Source organism: Lissotriton vulgaris, chromosome 8 (genome assembly GCF_964263255.1).
Source record: "Lissotriton vulgaris chromosome 8, aLisVul1.2, whole genome shotgun sequence".
Classification (NCBI taxonomy): domain Eukaryota; kingdom Metazoa; phylum Chordata; class Amphibia; order Caudata; family Salamandridae; genus Lissotriton; species Lissotriton vulgaris.
The window spans coordinates 823132414-823151716 of NC_141696.1; the positions used below are offsets into that span (position 1 = coordinate 823132414).

At 42.8% G+C, this 19303-nt stretch overlaps 1 protein-coding gene across 4 annotated transcripts in view; it reads right to left on the reverse strand.

The window, feature by feature from the left end:
• NMS (neuromedin S) overlaps window positions 1-19303 on the reverse strand; it is a 373480-nt gene that overhangs the window by 206159 nt on the left and 148018 nt on the right. For all 4 annotated transcript variants that reach the window (XR_015299176.1, XM_086933393.1, XM_086933392.1 and 1 more), the window contains exons 2-3: window positions 12476-12531; window positions 11111-11161 (exon numbers count right to left, since the gene is read on the reverse strand). Coding sequence is in view for 3 of the 4 variants with exons in the window: in XM_086933393.1 (XP_086789519.1) it covers window positions 11111-11161; window positions 12476-12531 (107 nt within the window). In the remaining variant the exon portion in view is untranslated. The remainder of the gene's footprint in view (window positions 1-11110; window positions 11162-12475; window positions 12532-19303) is intronic.

A 19303-nucleotide genomic window follows, 5' to 3' on the forward strand; every position in this document is an offset into this window, starting at 1 on the left:
CTTCTATTAGGCATGAAGCCTGATTGGTCCAGATGTATCACCTAAGAAATAATGGGTATCAATCTATTCACCAACACTTTGGCCAACACCTTCGCCTCCACATTGATCAACGAGGTTGGGCGATAAGACGCGCACTGGTCTAGTGGTTTTCCAGCCTTATGTACGACTTCTATTTTCGTCACACTTTGGTCCAGCGGGAGCTGCCCCCACTCTTGGGCCTCTACCAACATGTCCAGGAGTGGCTGTACTATTATGGAAGCCTGACTTTTATATATTTCCATTGGTAGGCCATTGGGTCATGCTACCTTCCCAGAGCTGAGGTGACTCAGGGGTCCTCCCAACTCTTTCATCGTGAGGTCCTCATTCAGTGCGGCCCTCGCTTCATCAGATAACATGGGGAGGGAGAAGTCTCTTAAGAATTCCTTGCAATCGGTCTCGGTTCTGTTATTGACAGGCTCATATACCCTCTCAAAGTGTGCAGCAAAGACTTCTGCTATATCTGAGCTTGTTGTCTGCAGTGTACCCTTCTTGTTCATCATACCAGTTACCCAGGAGCATTCTCTATCCCGTCCCTCCAGCGATGCCACGAGTTTCAATGCCTTGTCCCTTATATCGTACACCCTATGTTGAGTTGCGAGGGCATATGCTCTCGCTTCACTGACAGCTAGCTCTCGTAATTCAGGCTGCTTTAAAGCTAGTCTATGCTTGATTTCACTAGAGGTGTTGGTAGCTGCATCCCTTTCCAACTGACTATCTCCAGCTCCAAAGATGTAATTTAAAGCACCTTTTTTGTGTCGATCAGAGCCTATGCCTGCCCTCTCAGCACAGTATTATAGGCCTCCCATATTGTCATGTGCGAGGCCACTGACCCTTTGTTTTCCTGAAAGTAGAGCTCCGGGCCATCTCAGCGCCAGTCTTGAAGTTCTGGGTCTCGTAAACGCCAGGGGTCAATGCTCGAATAGGCTGCCCTAGTCAGAAGCGGTCCCCGGAGAGTGATCGGAAATGCCAGAGCCATATGTCTTGGGTCTGGAAACTCATCTGTCTTGTCAGTCCGAGTGAAGAGGTAGTCAATCCTGGAGAAGGAGCCATATCACGCAAAGTAGTACATATACTGCTTAATCGAGGGGTTGTGTATGTGCCATATATCCACCATACCCATGGCAGTCATAAAGTCCACCAAATCATGCTCTCCCCTCCTGCCTGCTCGAGAGCTAAAGCGATCCAGTTCATTTTTATCTCCACCCACCAGAAGGGTGCCTAAGAGCAACTCAAGCAAGATTGAGCTGATCCTCGGGAAGGATATCCAATGCAGCCCCGGGGGTACGTAAATTGAACTGAGCACAATGGTGCGCCCCTCCCATTTCCCCGCTGCTGCCACGCTGCAGCCTGCTTTGTCCTCCCACACGTTGGTTATGGTTAGAGGGAGCGCTTTACGAACCAGGATTCCAACTCCCTGAGCCCCAGAGGAAAATCCAGAACGGGCTGCCGCCTACACCCAAATCTGTCCAGGCCTTTACATTTGCTACCCTTTAGGTGTGTCTCTTGAACCAAGACTATGTCCGGGGAGTGTCTCTTAATGTGTTGTAGGACAAGGTTGCGCTTAATTTTATTGCCCAATCCATTCCAGGTCCACCCCTTATGTTAGACTGTTCCCCCATAAGCGAAAGCGCGGAGCATACCCCCAGAAGTCCTCCCCTCTACCAGAGCCATTTTGTGGCAACCTGCTGCACCTGTTCGACTGCGGTGGTTATGAGCACATACGCAAACATGCAAAACAACATTAAACACCATTCCCACTCCCCCAGTAATAAACATCCCACCTCCCAAATATACAGAGTGCCTGTCGCCCAAACATAGTTATAGTAAACAGTAAAGAAGGAGCAGCGTGCCAGCCACCAGAGTGAAGTGTAATCTAACTGCTGTAGGATACAACTAATCCCTTAAAGAAAATCTCAGGAGTAACTTAGTCCTTGCATATGCTTCCCCTGTTTTCAGGGTAAAGTCTTATAGTGCAACACCACTAATGTCTCTGCAGCTCTTCATTTCGATGAGGAAACTTCAGCCACTCACGTCACTGAGGAAACCTCCACCCTCCCTATCAACCCAAGGCCCAAGAAAAGAAGCACTTAACGTAAATACTTTTTTTAGGGGGATAGGCATCTCTTGGTCCAAATATTGTTCATCCATGCTGTTCAAGGCCCTCCGTTCCATGCTCCGTCTCCCGATTTTCAGACGTGCTACCAGTTCTGGGAGGCACTCCAGTCTTCCCTCCCTTACACTCAACTTTACGCCAGCCTCCCAGCCAGTTAGTTACCTCCATTGGTGAGTCAAAGAAATAAGTTTTTCCCTCATCAATGATTTTAAGTTTCGCCATGAAGAACATCATATATTTTACGTTGGCTTCACAGAGGGCCTGCTTGACAGAATCGAACGTTTGTCGCTGGCGCAGGACATGGAGCGTGAAGTCTGGGAAGAAACGGATGACGTTGCAAGAAAAAGTTTATTTGGATGGGTGCACAGCTGTTTTGGAATGATTTTTTCTTTTTTGGGTTCACCGCATGTGGCGTAATTACCCCTAAAAACGAACCCATCGGACAATTGTTAGATGAGTATTTACAACCTTCTGTTAAAAACATGAAAACTTACGTAAAGGATACCACCGATTTTTTACTGAAATTGGAGACCATCAACATTGAACCAGAGGAACAAATAATACTATGCACTGCTGATGTGTGCTCACTATATACCAGCATACCTCACTCCTTGGGTATAGAGGCCATAGAAAGAGCTCTAATGGATATATATTTGGATGTTGCTTTTCAAACATTCTTAATGGAACTAATGCTCTTCTCACTATATCAGAGTTACTTTAAATACAAAGACAAATGGTATCAACAACTCGTCGGCACCGCCATGGGCAATTCGGCAGCGCCGGTATACGCGAACCTGTTTATGAAGTACTACGAAGAAAGACACATACTTTCCAAAACCAGATGGCGTGAAAAACTATAACTTTTTATCCGATACATCAATGACATTTTCATCATTTGGACAAGTTCAAAAGAAGACTTACATACAGCCTTGACAGAATTCAATGGAATAGACGAGAGAATCCAACTAACGTGGGAAATATCAAATACATCCATCACATTCCTTGATGTTAGAGTGAACCTCACGAACAGAGGATTTGAAACTGACTTACATGTGAAGAGCACAGACAGAAATAACATGCTGCATTACACCAGTTTTCATGAACACAACCTCAAAAGATTTTTACCATTTTCCCAAATGGCTAGACTAAAAAGAATTGTATCCGAACAAACTATAATGGAAAAAAGAATAAAGGAAATGGAAAACAAATTTAGACAAAGAGGGTACCCACCACACATCATGGAGGAAACTAAATCTAAGCTTACTCAAATCAATAGGAGAACATTGCTACAACCTAGCCAGAAAATCGAGCAAACAAGAATAGTAGCAATATCAAAATTCTCAACATCCAGCAGTAAATTTAAAAAGACAATACTTAAACACTGGCGAATGCTTACTTTGGAACCTGATTTCAACAATTGCTTCAGAGAACCTCCTCTATTTGCTTTCACTAGAACTAGAAATTTGGGAGAAATGATACAACCTCAAAACCCGATTGTAGAAATTTTCAAAGGCACAAAACCATGCCACAACTGTGGTCATTGCAACAACATCTTAAGAGGAAACAAAATCAATCACCCTATGAAGGGACATGAAATCAAACTAAAAGTAAATGCAACATGTGACACACCCAACGTTATATATGCACTAAAATGCCCCTGTGGCAAGCTGTATATTGGAAATACTGAACGGCGCATCAAGGTTAGAATCACAGAGCATAAGTCGAACATACGAATGAAGAATGTCAAATCCATGGTTGCAATGCATTTCATGGAAGAGCATCACAACATTGCACAATTGAAATTTTTAATTTTGGAAAGTGTCAACAAGACAGAAGGAAGAGACAATACCAAATACCTCCTGCAAAGAGAGAATTGTTGGATATATAGATTATGTACTCAAAAACCAAACGGACTCAACGACAGAATAGAATTCTCATGATACCTATGAACTTGCTCCAATGATGCAATTTGGCACGATTGTGATTATTTAAGAACTTCTGTCAATACTGTTATGAACATACCCATATGAATTCATAATGTGATCTACACTCACACATAGCTCACTGCACTAAACCATGTAATTTTCCCAGGTCAGGGTTCAAGATTACCCTTCTTTTTCTTTCTATTATTTTTTATTTTTTCAAACTTTTATTATTATCATTATTTTTTACCGTGTTCAGAGACACGAATTTACAATATTTTAATTACGATCAACATTCGAATGATTACCCCAAAGCGCTCGTCTAACAAACAGCACAGCCTTTTAGAGGTTAGTCTGTCTTCAGTTATCGTTGATCACGTGATCGCGACCAACACTGTTTACATAGAGCGAATGGCGAACGCTCTCGATAGTGGCGTTTTCGAGTAGAAGAAACCCGCGTTTTGCGGTTATCCAAGATTCCACATCAGGTTAGTGAACCAACAAACAACACGTCACGTTTTAACACCCGATACCATCAAATCGAGACAGCCATCAATAATGTTCTCCTTTTATTTGTCGTTAGCGTTTAAACCCTACACGAACAAAGTCAGGCATGTAAGTTATTTTCACCATTTACTGAACCTGGTGTTTTTGCATTCTTATCATTGTACTGATAGAACATTGAACATGTTTACAACGTATTTGTCTGATAATTATTCCGTTTGACCTTTTACTATTTGTTAGATATTCCATATGACAGGCTTACAAATATGTGGTATGTTTATCATTTTTTCGACAGCATTAGTCCCTGACGAAGGGCTACACGCTAGCCCAAAATGCATTGGATAGGATACAATTTATAATGATGATGCCTCAATTATGAATATATGAATAATGAAATGACACAAATGAACTGTTCTTGAAAGAAAAATTTATGAAGAGAAAATAAATCTTTTCAATATCACGTACAACATTGTGTGGAATCCTTTGATGTTATAAGAGGAGAAATTGGTGTTCCCACAGGGATGGTCCCAGTGACCCACTGGCATCACGTTCATATAAGAAACGGATGACCACATTTTCATGATGTAGACCTCCATGCGGACGTGCTGCCTGCAATATGGCGTCTCTGTCCCTGAAATTTAGTATCTGGGCTATGATTGTGCGTAAAGGCACTTCCGGGTGAGGTCAGCCCCCCAGCGCTCAGTGGGCCTGCTCAATTGAAAAGAATGTGAACATACGCTTGGGCTTCAACTTGCTGAGGATTAAGTCTTCCAAGAAGAGGTTCATGGACGGACCTTCCGTTCCCTCCGGTACTCCCACCACCCGGATGTTGTTCCGTCGGGCTCTCCCTTCCTGGTCTTCAAGTCGGGCAAACATATCGGATTGATTCCTAGTGAGTCATAAAACCTGCTCCTCTAGGCGTTTGGTCTTGGACTGCCGGCCCCCAATGCCCGCCTCTGCTGCCGACACTCTCTCAGACATTTTCTGGAAGTCCACCCTGAGTAAGTTGACTTCTTCCAGGACGAGTCAAGCTTGGGTTCCAAGGTCCCACGTAATTCAGTGATGGCCCTCCAAATGTCTTTCAGAGAGGGTCCTGGGGATTGTTATTCCTGCTCCGATGGTGAGTCCCCGCCTGTAGCTCCACACTCACGGCCCATGCAACAGTATATTTGTCTATTTGGTTGGCCTGCCTGGATCCCACCACCTTGTTGCGGCCCATGCTCACTGTGTGTCAGAAGACACTGATTCGCATACATTTGTGGGCGAGCACAGTCGTATGTGTCACTCCCAGTGATAGTTGTTGTCTCTCCCGGGCTCCACTACTCCTAGGCGCAAAAATGGCAGTACTGCACGTCCAAAATGCAACTACTTATTCAGGTAGTTTGGGAGGGGGAAGTGCCCACTAACAATCTTCTAGACAGGAGTGCATTTCTTCACCTGTCACCAGTCCAGGTTCTGCCGGGGACAACCACTGTTCCCTCGTTCTCAATGCAGTCGCCCAGTCCTCCCGGCTGCTGAACAGCTTCACACGCAGCTCCCTGGGCGGCTCACCCGCGTATTCACAGGCAATGAGGAGGAGGGGAGGGCGTGCAGCCCGAGCTATCAATATTCCCCCAGCCCATGTCACAGCAGGTCCGGACCACCATGCTCCCGAATGTATGACATTACAACGCATACGTTTACAATGCATGCACTTACAACGCAGTTTTTACATCGTAACATCCACTACAATGCATTCCATTACATTGCATGACACTACATCGCATTTTAAAAAACTACATTTACAACGCATTCCATTACATCGCATACTACCTTTACAATGCATACCATTACATTGTATTTAAGGTAAGTATTCGATAGTATAGGGTAAAAATTACTATTCTAACTCCAGGGGATGCAACAGTAGGGTAAGAGTTGGATAGTGTAGGGGTAAAAATGACTATTCTAACTCCAGGGGGTGCAACAGTAGGGTAAGTGTTGGACAGTGTAGAGGTTAAAAATGACTATTCTAACTCCAATGGTATGCGTTGTAATGCCTGCGTTGTAGTGACATGCTATGTAGAGTCATTCATTGTAATGGTATGCACTGTAATGCCTGCATTGTAGTGTCATGCATTGTAAAGGATGTTGCGATGTAATGCTTGCGTTGTAATTGTAGTGCGATGTAATGGTTGCGTTTTAAAGGTTGTTTCCCACGCTCCCTCACCGCTTCTGTCTCCTGCCCAGTCAAGAAAGAGAGAGGTGCTGCTTCACTGGGACAGAGCGAAACGCGTACATATTCTCACACATGATGCCGTTTGTGAGTCTCACTTTCTGCTGCACAGCAGCCTCGTCTCCTACTTCCCAGAGGGGCACCTCATACGGATTAGGGCACAGCTTCACACGTCAGCCCAAACCACTGGCAGAGCGCCAGAAAACCTCCTGCAACAACCTTGTCTCTGGCTACGTGGGCTATGCCATCTTGATTCCGCCCACCGGCCCATCTCAAAGCTCGGCTGCAGAGTCACCCAGAGACCCGCGGGGGATGCAGTCATGCGTAAGGCTGTCAGTAACACTCCGATGGCTGATAAAACGGGATTTACTCCATTTACTTCAGATTTTGACAGATTTGGATTAGCTAGCACAGCTCAATTACAGGGTTGCCATCTTCTGCGGTCGCTAGTCACACCCCCTCATCCTCAATATTCTTGACACCAAATTTGTTCCACACAATACTTTTCTTCTATATTGATTCCAAAAACCTCCCCACTCACTGATAAAGATGTGTGTAAGCTGTAGTGGTATTTCTGTGTGGTAGAACTGTTCTCTCATAAATTGTAATGATTTGGGTTGAACATCAATTAGGAAATACCTAATAGCAAGTGTGTGAATATCGTCTGATCAAACTCAACTTCTCAGCCAGGTTTCGCACAATGGAGCACTTCATACTCCTCAGCCATCTATGTGTGGCCACAAGGCTTGGGGATGCATTTACTTGGCTTAGTGCAGAGCTCCCAGGTTTCCCAGATCAATGCACGAGTAGCCCAAGCATACCAGGTATTTCCTTTGAATTCTTGGACTTGTAGTTCTGGTTTTATAATGGACTATAATAACACAATAAGCATTAGAATACTGAGTATTTTTTTCCCGCTATTAGGCATATGATCCTTCCTCGTTGTATTGTTCCCAAGGAGATTTCTTTGAAACATGTACATGAACCCTCACCTAAGCAGAAAAAATAGTAGAAACAATTCTCACCCAAAGCTCCCCAAATCTGTGCCACTTACACCATGCTGGAAAAGCTTGTGAATATAGAATGTGTTTATGATCTCACTGGAATCTGATTGTAGTATCACCCCTTAGTCTGCCTTTCACACTAAGGGGCCTATTCGGATGTGGGACGGACCTAAGTCCATCCGACATCGGGCAGGAGCTGTAACCGACCGACCTGCTGTCGTCAGTTACAGCCCTGCTAGTACGTCGCATTGTTTAACCTTACAATGCAAGCATGCTTTCCGACCGGAAAGCATGCTTGCAATGTAGACTGCAGGGGTGCAGTTCATCCCTGCACCCTGTGGCCGGCACCCCAAGGTGCCTGCCACCGGGTGCAGGGATCAACTGAGGGGCACCATAGTTGCCCCCAGGCTGCCATCCCGCGGCCTCACACCCGTGAGGGCCCTCAGAGACAGCTTCCGTTTGCCTTTTTGTGCCGTACAGACCGGCACGAAAAGGCAGTGAAAATCTGCAATCGTACTCCTCGGTCATACAGAGGCGACCAGGGGAGTACTGGAGGATTTCTGGACTGCAGACAGGCTCTCCGAGCCTGTCGTCCGAAATCCAAGTCGGATTTCTTTCCGACCGAGCCCATCGGAATGGCTCGGTCGGAAAGGAATCCGGCCGGCAGTGCCCGATTCGGTCGGAAGGGCTCCGAACATGATTCGGAGCCCTTCCGGACGAAATTGGAATCGACCCCTTAGTGGAGCTTTTTTTAAAAAGACAGTAAGACGTAGAAAACCATTAAAAACGACTTTTTAAGCACATGAGTAATAAATGGAGTGTCAAACAGCCGCACTTTACAAGTGGGTAGGTACAACTCATTCTGGGCAAAGTAAACAAGAGGTATTTACTCCGCAGTGAGCAATCACTCTTTATTTATGTTGAATGTATGTACTTTCTCCTCCATAGGTTACTAGAATTGGAACAGATTCGTCCCTCTCTAGGTACATTTTTAAAAAAAAGTATATGAGTGTGTTCCTGATTCTCCATGTCCCTTCCGCATCCCATGTCAGGATCTAAAAATTTTAGAGGTGGGGCTACATCCTGAAGGATCCCTGCTGAAAAATGTCCAGGAAACTAGATTAATAGTTTAGGGCATGTGTAGATGACACTGAGATTATAGGTGTACATAACGTTTCCACACATAGCCAGGTGACTTTTGACAGTGTTGTAGGAGGGTTATTATTACACTAAGATGTTAACAACGTCACACATCTTTACTAGATCCTTAGGATTAAACCTCAAACAATAGGTAATGCATTGACATGCACCAAAATCAATACAACAAATTGGCTAATGCACTACATTGTGTGATTGAACACTATCTCTTCTCTACATGCTCTTTGTCAGCCCACCATGGACCAATGCATACCAGGTCACTCTGGGTAGGAAACCAGTAAAGAAGCACATTACATGTTGCAGGTGAGGGTTTCTGCAGTTTTAATTTAAATCACCTTTGGGACAATACCATGAGCAATGACTACATGCGCAGTATCAGAAAAAAAGCAAACTGACCTGGTATTCCAAAGCTTACCGTGTTTTATTTGTCTTGGTACGATCCATAAGGACAACTGTAAATTGCATCTTGTTTCTTTTATGTGTGAATACTTTTAATATGTTATACAGGACTGCAAATCCCAGTGAAAAACCCTGTCCTGGATGAGCTGCTCATGCATGAAAATGTGAAACTTGAGAGCTGCATTAGTAAAGCACAAGGCAACTTTCTTTTGCTATAACTAACAGACATTTTGCGGGTGGCTTTTCATTGTGAATATCAATTCAAGTCTACTGCCAGGAGGATGGCACAGTGAACGCAATGCTCTCTCCCGGCAACACCGTCTTAGCACTCCATGGTTCTGAAGTGAGTAAATTCAATGTTATAAATTGGGTAATAGCAACATCTGTTATTTAGCTCTATGAAAAGTCAGGAGTGTGGTATTTAGCAGTATTTAACAAGTTATTCCTTATTGATAGCTGAGTAATTTTACAGGAACTCCGAGCCCAAAGTAATCCAAAAAGAGAAATAGGTGTTGGTGTTGGATTACATTTGAGTATTGGCTATATAATGACATTAAGCTCTACATTAACCAATTATATTCGAACAATACATTAAATTAATTATGACTTGGTTTGGAAAATCACCTTGTGTTGGGTGTTGATAAGTACCAACATATCAATAATTCTTAGAAACTCAAAATTTGTTGTTGTTTCTCTTTACTGGCTTGGCTTGTGTCTTTCATAGACATCCATTCCAACTATACACAATTACACTCCTTCTCCAACATTCTAATATATTTTGTTGAATGTCACCAGGATTGCTTTACCTCTGAACCTCTTTACCATTTAAATCATTCTCATCCAGAGGTGTAGCTCCAGGGTGGGGGGCGGGGTTGCTGTTTTGGGTGTTACACCCACCTAATAGATCTAATATGTGGTAAATAGTTAGGTGCATCTGCTTTCAATAGGGTATGGTGAGGTGTCTGTCAGATCAAGAATTTTTACATACACACGGACAACAATGCACCCACACTCTTTTACTCTATCTGTTTTGAAAGTCTTCAAATATGTTGGTTATTGTACAAAATATTGTGTATTCCCCCACTTAGTACCCCTACCAATCCGTGATCCTCTCACTTTTCACTGCCCCTGAAGCCCCGCTCAGGCACCATGCCTGTTTTGTAATGTATTTGAACATGATATGCCAACGTGATTGTTGGAAAATCTCACACTCACCACCCTCCCCCCCCATCTTACTGACCAAGCTACTCCACTGTCCTCATCTTTCACAAAATAGTCCACAACATGTATTTGTTTGATATGCAGATTCACCTAAAACTGCAGGATAGTGTAGACAACTCAAATGAAACACCCATCTGCCTAATACAAATGCTTTCAAGAGCTAGAATGTATTCCGGGGTCCATTGGAGACCACGAGTGTGCCTTTTAACTGGTCATCCTCACTGGAGCAGCTGCTACACTCTATCTCAATCAGTCCCAAAGATACCTAACCACGTAGTATGGGTCAATGTTGAAATGCTGTTTACACCACAGATCACTAATGCCCGCTGTCACCTACAACTGCGGTGGATCAACCCCCACTTGACCCTATTATTTGTTTTACAGTATGCGGGAAGGTGGTCAAAAAAGGCATGGTTATTGTGCACAATTCAAACGAACATGCATTATACAGTGATTTCTACCAGCATTGTTATAGTCAAATATTTGATAAAATCATACAGTGGCTATATGGATTACAAGCACAGTATAGAAATTTTACCTGGGGTCTATTTGAAAGTGCCGTCCACTGACTGAAACAAAGGGCCAGTCTCTAAAAAGTAAAAGGAAACAGTTAGACTCCATACATATTGATGTATTCTTGCATTATAGTAAAATAAACAGGTAGCAAACGCTGTTGTACAGCTGTTTTGTGTTCATCATGACGGATTTGTTCATATGAAAGTATCAATTTTTAATATATTGTTCATATTTATTCTGATTTAATTATAATTTGTGTTTTTCATCTGTACTCCTTTCCCAAAAATGTTGTCCATGGAGCGTAATGCGAAGAATGACTGACTGGGAAATAATTTAAGATCAAAGAGGCAAAAGGCAAAAGATGGTGGTAAGCAAGGGGAAAATGGTTAATGGAAATGGATAATTAAATAGACAGTACTTTGATATTTCAAGTAAAGGTTTGCAAAAATGGACAAGGTTGCTTTAAAAAAACATACAATTCTCCAAATGTTGGGAAGCAACTGCAGTCCAAGAGAAGGTCTTAGGAGATTCTGGAGACTGGAGCATCAGGAGGCGGTTTGCTTCCTCCTGCCTTTATGTGACGTTCACAATGATAGTCTTTTGTTTCTCTTCATGCTCAAACTTCCTTTAGGTTATAGTCAGTATCCACCACTAGGGTTGCGTTCTGAATACAGGCTTGACTTTGTTGAGAGATATATGTTTACTTTTACCTACTCATTGTTTTTGCTTCTAAAATAAGTAAAGGATTCATACTGACTGAAAATAGTATTATTTGCTAAAAGACTATTTATTTACTACTCCAGCATTCTGAAAGAGCAGAAACGGTCCAACAGCTGTCTAGATATAGACCAGAACCTGAAAACTGTTTTACCAGAATCCAACTCTGCACTCTATATTAACTATTTCTTAGCTCAAACCAATATGCACAGCACTCACCCAATCTGCTTTTCAGGCCCTTGAAGCAGACAACGTACAAAATGCAAGGGGAGAGGTACACGCTGTGACACACCAGCATACATTTTCTCCCAGATGCATCATGGTAAATGCAGTGGATGAGAACAATCACTTTAGGATACTCACATAACACATGCAACAGCTGTAGGGCAACATTTATGACTAGTTGGGTGCACAGATGTTTGGTACATTAGGCAAATTGTATTTTCCCATGGAAATGGTGAGGGCACAACGTATTGCTTATAGACAATTAATAGAGTGCTATTGATGTATTTTTCTTCATAAAACTTAAAACGCCTAAGATGTAAAGCTAGTACATGGTGTAGAATTCAATTAAAATAGGTCCACAGAATGTGAATTACAGACATCCAAACTAGACAGTTTAACAATGTTCTTGATTGTTTTTTGGGGATATTTTGAAAAAGGTACTTACCTCTATCTTTGGAATATCTGGACCGTCCATTTGTTGGAGCAAAGGTTGAGGAAATCCTATTTTGAAGAAGTATAAACATGATTACTATGGTATTAGTTAAGAAATGAAGCACATGAAAATCTAATGATTTACTTGCAAGCGTGGTCAAGAAATATATTTTCTTTTTTAAAGTGTGACAAACAACTCAACTCTGGCATATATGAAATTGACAAACGTAGATATAGATTATATTATAGAATCACGCGATGCGTGGTATTGTCTATTTGGGACATTCAGGTTTGCCTGTGCACAAGACAGGTACGTTGGCATATCATTAAGCCATAGGAGCTCCCTGCAACAAAAACATTCCTTGAACCTAGCACCTTTTGTTGAAAATAAACACGGAGCAGGTTATCCACCATGGTAAATATGCTTTCAATTGATGGGAAGCAAATTCATGCTGCACGGCTGATCCAATGGATGCACCAGGGAAATAGCCAGCAGCACACAACTAGTGTTCATGCCTCACTGGCTTGCTATCATACAACACTGTATATAGACATGTATTAGGGAGTCAGTAATATCCACTACCTATTTACGGTGGCCCAGAAGATCTGAATCCTTATGCCTTTTTTGACCCTGAAAACCATCTCACTCCACATTTTCAGAAACAGTTCCTGCCCACTGAAAATTGTTTTCCACAAACTAGGAATAAAGAGTAAGTACAGGCCCAAAAACCGCTCTGTCATCTTAAGCCAATGAACAAACATCATCAATTTTATTTTGGTCGTCAAACTGTACTTTATAATGTCCCTGTTTTCTGAAATTATATTTTTTAGAGTTCAGATGTGTTAGTGAAAAAGGTAGAAAGTGAGCTCTAAAGTGAGACTACACTGGCTAGAAATCAGTTGAGAGTTGTGGTTGAAAACCTTGGCACATGTAAACACATCATTCAGATATTTCAAAGCAGGTTTTCAATTGGTTAAAAGCAGGTGGTTTTAACAGCCAACACCATGTCTGCAAATCTTCCTTCAGGTCCCGTTTAATCACACATTCATGATGCACATGAGTAATAGACCCTGTTCCACATATATAACATGGTGAGACAGAACTGGACAAATATTACGGACTGTGATTCTTGAAAAAATAAAAACTTTTACATTGAAAGTTGACAAAAGGGAGTGTGTTTAAATGATGTTCTTGAAACAGTCCCAAATCAAAGCATTTCAATCTTTAAAACTATATAGTTTTGAATCATTATCTAACAGTTTAAAATCCTTTTGTATACCACAATAACTCCTTCCTAACCTAACATTTATTGAAGCCAGCACCTCTCCTAAATTATAAAACTTTTTAAAATATATATTTCTTGTCTAAATTGGTTTTCTTAGGTTCTAGCCCATAGTTCACCATCTCAAGAGCATGATAAACATCATACACAATGCCATCCAAATTCAAGGTCAATAGAGGTGATATTCTTTCAAATTAGATAACTAAAACCAACAAGTAACCCATGACTCACTCAGTGATAGGTCACCCCGTCAATTTGGAAATACATTCACAAATGGTTGGATACTAGCCAAATGAAGTCTCTACTAAGTCCCAAGTTGAACTGAAATGCTCCAGTAGTGTCAGATGATACTACGGTTTTATATTCTTTGTATGAATAACAGGAACTGTACCTTCTTTCACTGAGCACACATTTTGTATCTTTAAGTAAAATCCATGCAGGTATCTTGGCAGAATATTGTGACCAAAAACTTTTTTTGACAGTTAATATTGTGTCCTGAATTTCGTTTACAAAAATATTGATCCATTAGACCTAATACTAGAAACCTACACCGACTGGGGTGATGTTTTTGTACGATGTATGGTTGGAAGTCGGATCTATAAAATTAAATCCAGAAAAACTCTACAAAAATATCCTGTTATGTCAATGTGCATATAGAACCCAAGCCAGCGCCATGAATATTCACTATACACAAGTCGTGCCGAATACTTTTTTTCACAATGCTTATAAATAAGTCATATAGGTCTTCCTCCAAGATATTTACTCTCTTACTAATCCCTTTCTTGACTTTGAGAATGTTGGCACTTGATCAGAGGCACGTTCTCAAGTAGCTCCAGACCAGGGACCTGCCTCTTCTCCTCATTCAATTCGCTTTTGGATTTCTTATTATCTGCTTCAAAATTTCCACTCACCTCAGTTTTCTTGTTCCTTGTTAATGTTTTTATCTATTCTTGGGTAGGCTTCACCCATATACCTTTATTATTAAGATGATCCATTCTGGGATCTTTATGAAACAGCTGTGCCCCTTGCATATTGATAGTGTATATCTATATTATCACCTGATTACTCAATATGCGTTCAGAAAATGCTCCAAAATGCAGGTAGAGATTACAGTAAGTACGTAAGTTTATTTGATTCAGTTCTCTTGCGAGAACAACAAATGTATAAACAATAAAATTTACAATTTTTGTTAATAAAATTATCACGTTAATATAATTTTAAAAAAGACTTAAAAAATTTATACATGTTAATGCAGACAAATTCATTGGGTGGATTTTTGAAGAGGGAAATCAACATTTGGACCGAATTTATATTACATTTTGTTTTGATCGGTGTGATATATCTAGGTAGAGATTACATATGCAAGGGCAAAAATGTATGTGTACATAGACTCATTACTATATATAGTAGAAGTACTTAGTAATTTTTGCCTAACATTCCACAGTTAAGCTAAAGCTTTCAGGTTCATCTCATATTCACTACATTCTATGTAGTTCGTATTCTCTCTATTCATTAAACAATTGCACAACAACACTCTTTTCCCACTTGTACTAGCCTTACGCTCTCAATGATTCATAAAAAGAAACCTCTGAATTGCATCCAATGAAATTATGCTTACAGACTGTGTGCATAAAATACTGCCATGGTTCAAACATTTACATAAAAACCCCACTTATCATCCAATTTATGTTATGAAAGGAATAAACAAAAATTAACACATTCAATACAGTAACATAAATACAATGTAATCAATGTGTTTGCCCTAAGTATCAAATATTATGCCTAACCTTTAACTGTCATGTTCATTTTTTCTGCATTGTTTACTAATTATTTAAATTAATTCATTAATGAATTATAGTGTAACAAGCAACAGGACTTCATCCACCTTAAAATTCTTTGTGAGCTTAGATTGTCCTTATTCTTCTGCTCTTTTCGTGTATTTTTTCTTTATTACCTGGCACTTATAGCACTGTCCTGGAAAGAGTTTTAGCTTCATCGTGAGCCTCATGTAAACTCAAAAATAAACACATACATAATAAATACACGCGGGGGCCTTGGGTCAGCCCTGTTCATCCACTGGTCTGTTCAACTGTCATTCACCTTTTGCTTGCATTGCAACATAATTTATCAGGAAGCAGTGGGTCAGCCCTCTTCTGCCACTGGCTATTTTGTTTTGTGAGACATGGCGTTTGCCTTGTCTCATATGCTCATCTGCCAAAAAAGAAATGCCCTTCAGTGCAAGGCCTGGTGGGCCAATACTTAAATTAGAACTTTTTTTTCTTTCCATTCTTTGTTCCGTTTTATTTATTAGACATCCTTATATGTTGAACTGTGTCTTCTTGTTACAGTAATTCTAAGCAAATAGTACCTTTTCTTTGTGTCAATGAGAATTGGGTTTTCCTGTGATGTGCATTGAAATTAAAAGTGGTTTCTACACCTGTCCTAAGTACATGAAACGTCCACAATTTTATATAAAAAATATATGCAATGGTTAATGTTTTTTATTTTAAACATTTTCATGTAAGTATATGGCCGCAATGTTTAGACGGTGGCATGTGTTCGATTCTACTTTTATGTTTTGTGACTTATGCTTCCAATCAAAAATAAAATATTGCACCAGCTTTTTATGGTCAAATCTACTAGCTTGGGGGCGTGACCGGCCGCTCAGCACGATGGGCGCATAACTTAGTGAGCTCCGTCACCACTACCTAAATTTCCCTAACATCCATAACACTGCTCGACAATCTGGGACTCTAGAGCCATATGTCAGCAGTAAAGAGGCAAGGGAGACTGAAGGAGAGCGAATTTCCAGTGGAAGAGTGCTCCAAGACGTGCAAGGAACTTTGAGGCCTGCCGGAACTGGACTCGACCTGCTGGCACATCACCTTGGGCAGAGGTGGCTGAGAGAAGTCCCACCTGGATAATGGGCTGGCAGGGTCACAGGAGTCAGTGGAGGCCCGTCGGACCCCGACTGTGACCAGTCGGGGTCCGAAGCACTATCGAGGGTCTGCGGCAAACTGAGAGGAGGAGCAGCGTGGGAGGCTGAGGTCTAGTGAGCTGTGCTGGGGCAGTGCTGAGTGGTGGTGTGCTGGGGGCTCCTCCCACTTTGTGCTCCCCCTACTTACTGTAACCACTGTGGAGGGTCGGGAGCAGAGGCCCTGTGGTGCATCCTAGTGGTGGCTGGGGCTCCAGAAGTGGAGGCAGGCTAGACACAGACAGCAGAGTGGCACAGTAGGCCACAATTTGATTGCGGCATGTGGCGAGCTGGATTGGAGATACTCTCTTCCCCCTTGCCCAACCCAATAGTGAGGTGCCAGAGAAAACAGACTTGTCGGGCCAGTGCTAGAGCAGGGCCTGCGGAGGCATCGTAGGGGTGGAATGAAGTGTGGGACATCATCTCTGCCACAGTTTCCCCTTCCGATTCCTCATCTGCTGGCAACAGTGAGAGGCCTGGACGAAGGGCCTGTCTGCCCTGGGAGCGACTTTGCCGAACAGTGGGTTTGGGGCCTGACCGTGGCTGGGGAGACTAGGAGAAAACAAGAGGTGGTCTGTGTATCCCAGTGGGAGGTGATAGGGGCCTGCACATGTGATCCAGGAGGCAAGTCACCGAAGGCAGCTAGTAGTGGCAGGAAAGTGCCAAGAAAGAGGCGGAAGTTGGCCCTTAGAATTCAGCGGGCACCCCTATTCTTCAGCTGCCCTGACACGACTAAATAGGGGTGTGAGTGAAATCAACAGGCCATGGGGGAGTTGAATGGAGCAGACAGAAACTATACCATTGCCCTCTGATAGATGGCAGCGATAGCTGCCCCCTCTAGAACACTTTATGGTCCAGCGGCCAGGTGCCCTTGTGGAAGTTGGTGTAACCAGTGCAGGATGGTTCATGACAAGGGGGGAAAGCCTAGCCAGCAAAGCAGGATGGAGAAATGTACAGTTCTGAGGCCTGCTCCTCCATCATCAGATCAGGTGGAGGAAGACAGGAAGACTGCTCATTAGAACACGCCAGGCAAGGCGCCCTCGCTGAAGGACATAATAAATGCAATAAAGGTGGTGCGCAGCTCCCTTGAACATAACATTGACTCTGTCACCAGAGAGGTGAACCTCCTTAGAGCAGACCAGCACAAACCCAGTGAACAAAAAAACACCAAATGGACAAGGAACTGTAGTAATTGAGAGAGGAGGTCAAGAAACTAAAGGGGCATATTGGCAGTCTACTGTAAGACAATGAGGCAAAATTGAATGACTATGAGGGTCGCTCCAGACGGAACAATATCTGGGTGATGGGGCTACCCGAGAGAGTGGAATAACCTAGCATTGAGCTGTTCATGAAGGACATAATGTCCTAAAAGCCCAAAGGACTATCGAATTTCTTCTCAATTGAGTGGGCACATTGGGCCCCAATGCCCCCCTGTGGCTGGGGGTCCCGCCACACATGGTCATCGCCCTCATCTTCAAACACAGGGCCCAGTATGCAATCCTACAGCTGGCCAGAAGAGACAACTTGCAGTCTGAGAACACGGTTGTCAAATCTTCCTGGACTTTACCAAGAGGGTGCAGAGGCTGTGCCGGTGCTTCGAGGAGGTCAATCGCTGTCTCAGGGAATGAGAACTGAAGTACATGATGCTCTTCCTGGCCAGGCAGCACACGATCACAGAGAGTAAAATGTGGTATTTCACTACATCATCTGAAGCAAGGGACTGACTGGAGGCTGGAGACCGGCGGGAGGAAGACGTTGCAAAACCAGCCCAGCTGCATTGGGAGAGAGACAGATCAAGAAACCACTGTACAGACAGGGAAGCCAGACTTGGACATTTCAAGTCAGAGCCTTTGATGGGACATACAATATTTTTGATTTGGGAGAGGGAGGGTGATGGGAGGTGTGGAGCATGCATGCTTGTTAGAAGTAGCAACATTAGGGGGATTAGGGACGACAGGCACTCTGCAAGTTTCTTGAGCAGGAAGTTGGGGAACTGCCAGGAAAGGCAGCGGGGAGGAGGGGTTGGGGAGGGGATGTCTCCAATTTACCACAGTTCTACCACAGAATGTCAACCCACTCATCCGCGAGAAGGCTTCTAAGGGAGGGGCCAACACTTTCCTGCACCCCAGATATGCCAGTGGCTAAATTCAAGATCATCTCATGGAATAGTGAATGATTTAGGAAATAAAATAAAGAAAGGCGTGTTCATATAATATTTAAAGAGATGGGGGTCGGATGTGGTGCTGGTGCAGGAGACTCACTTAAGGTGCCACTCCTGCAAGGCATTGGAGAGACAAGTGTATAGACTACTGGCCCACGCAGGATTCACATCCAATTCAAGGGGAGCTGAGATCCTAATCCATAAAGCAACACCCTACACCCATATTAGAACATGGCTAAATGAACAGTGCTGCTTTGCGGTGTGCTTAGGCACCTGAGATGGGGAGGTGATACACATTTGCTCACTCTATGTACTGGCCAAGTGATACACTGCAACCTTATGCGCAGTAGGAGCCCTATTGCTCTCACTACCACTGGGAATATTGGTATGGGGAGACCTAAATCTGGCAATGGATGAGCAGCT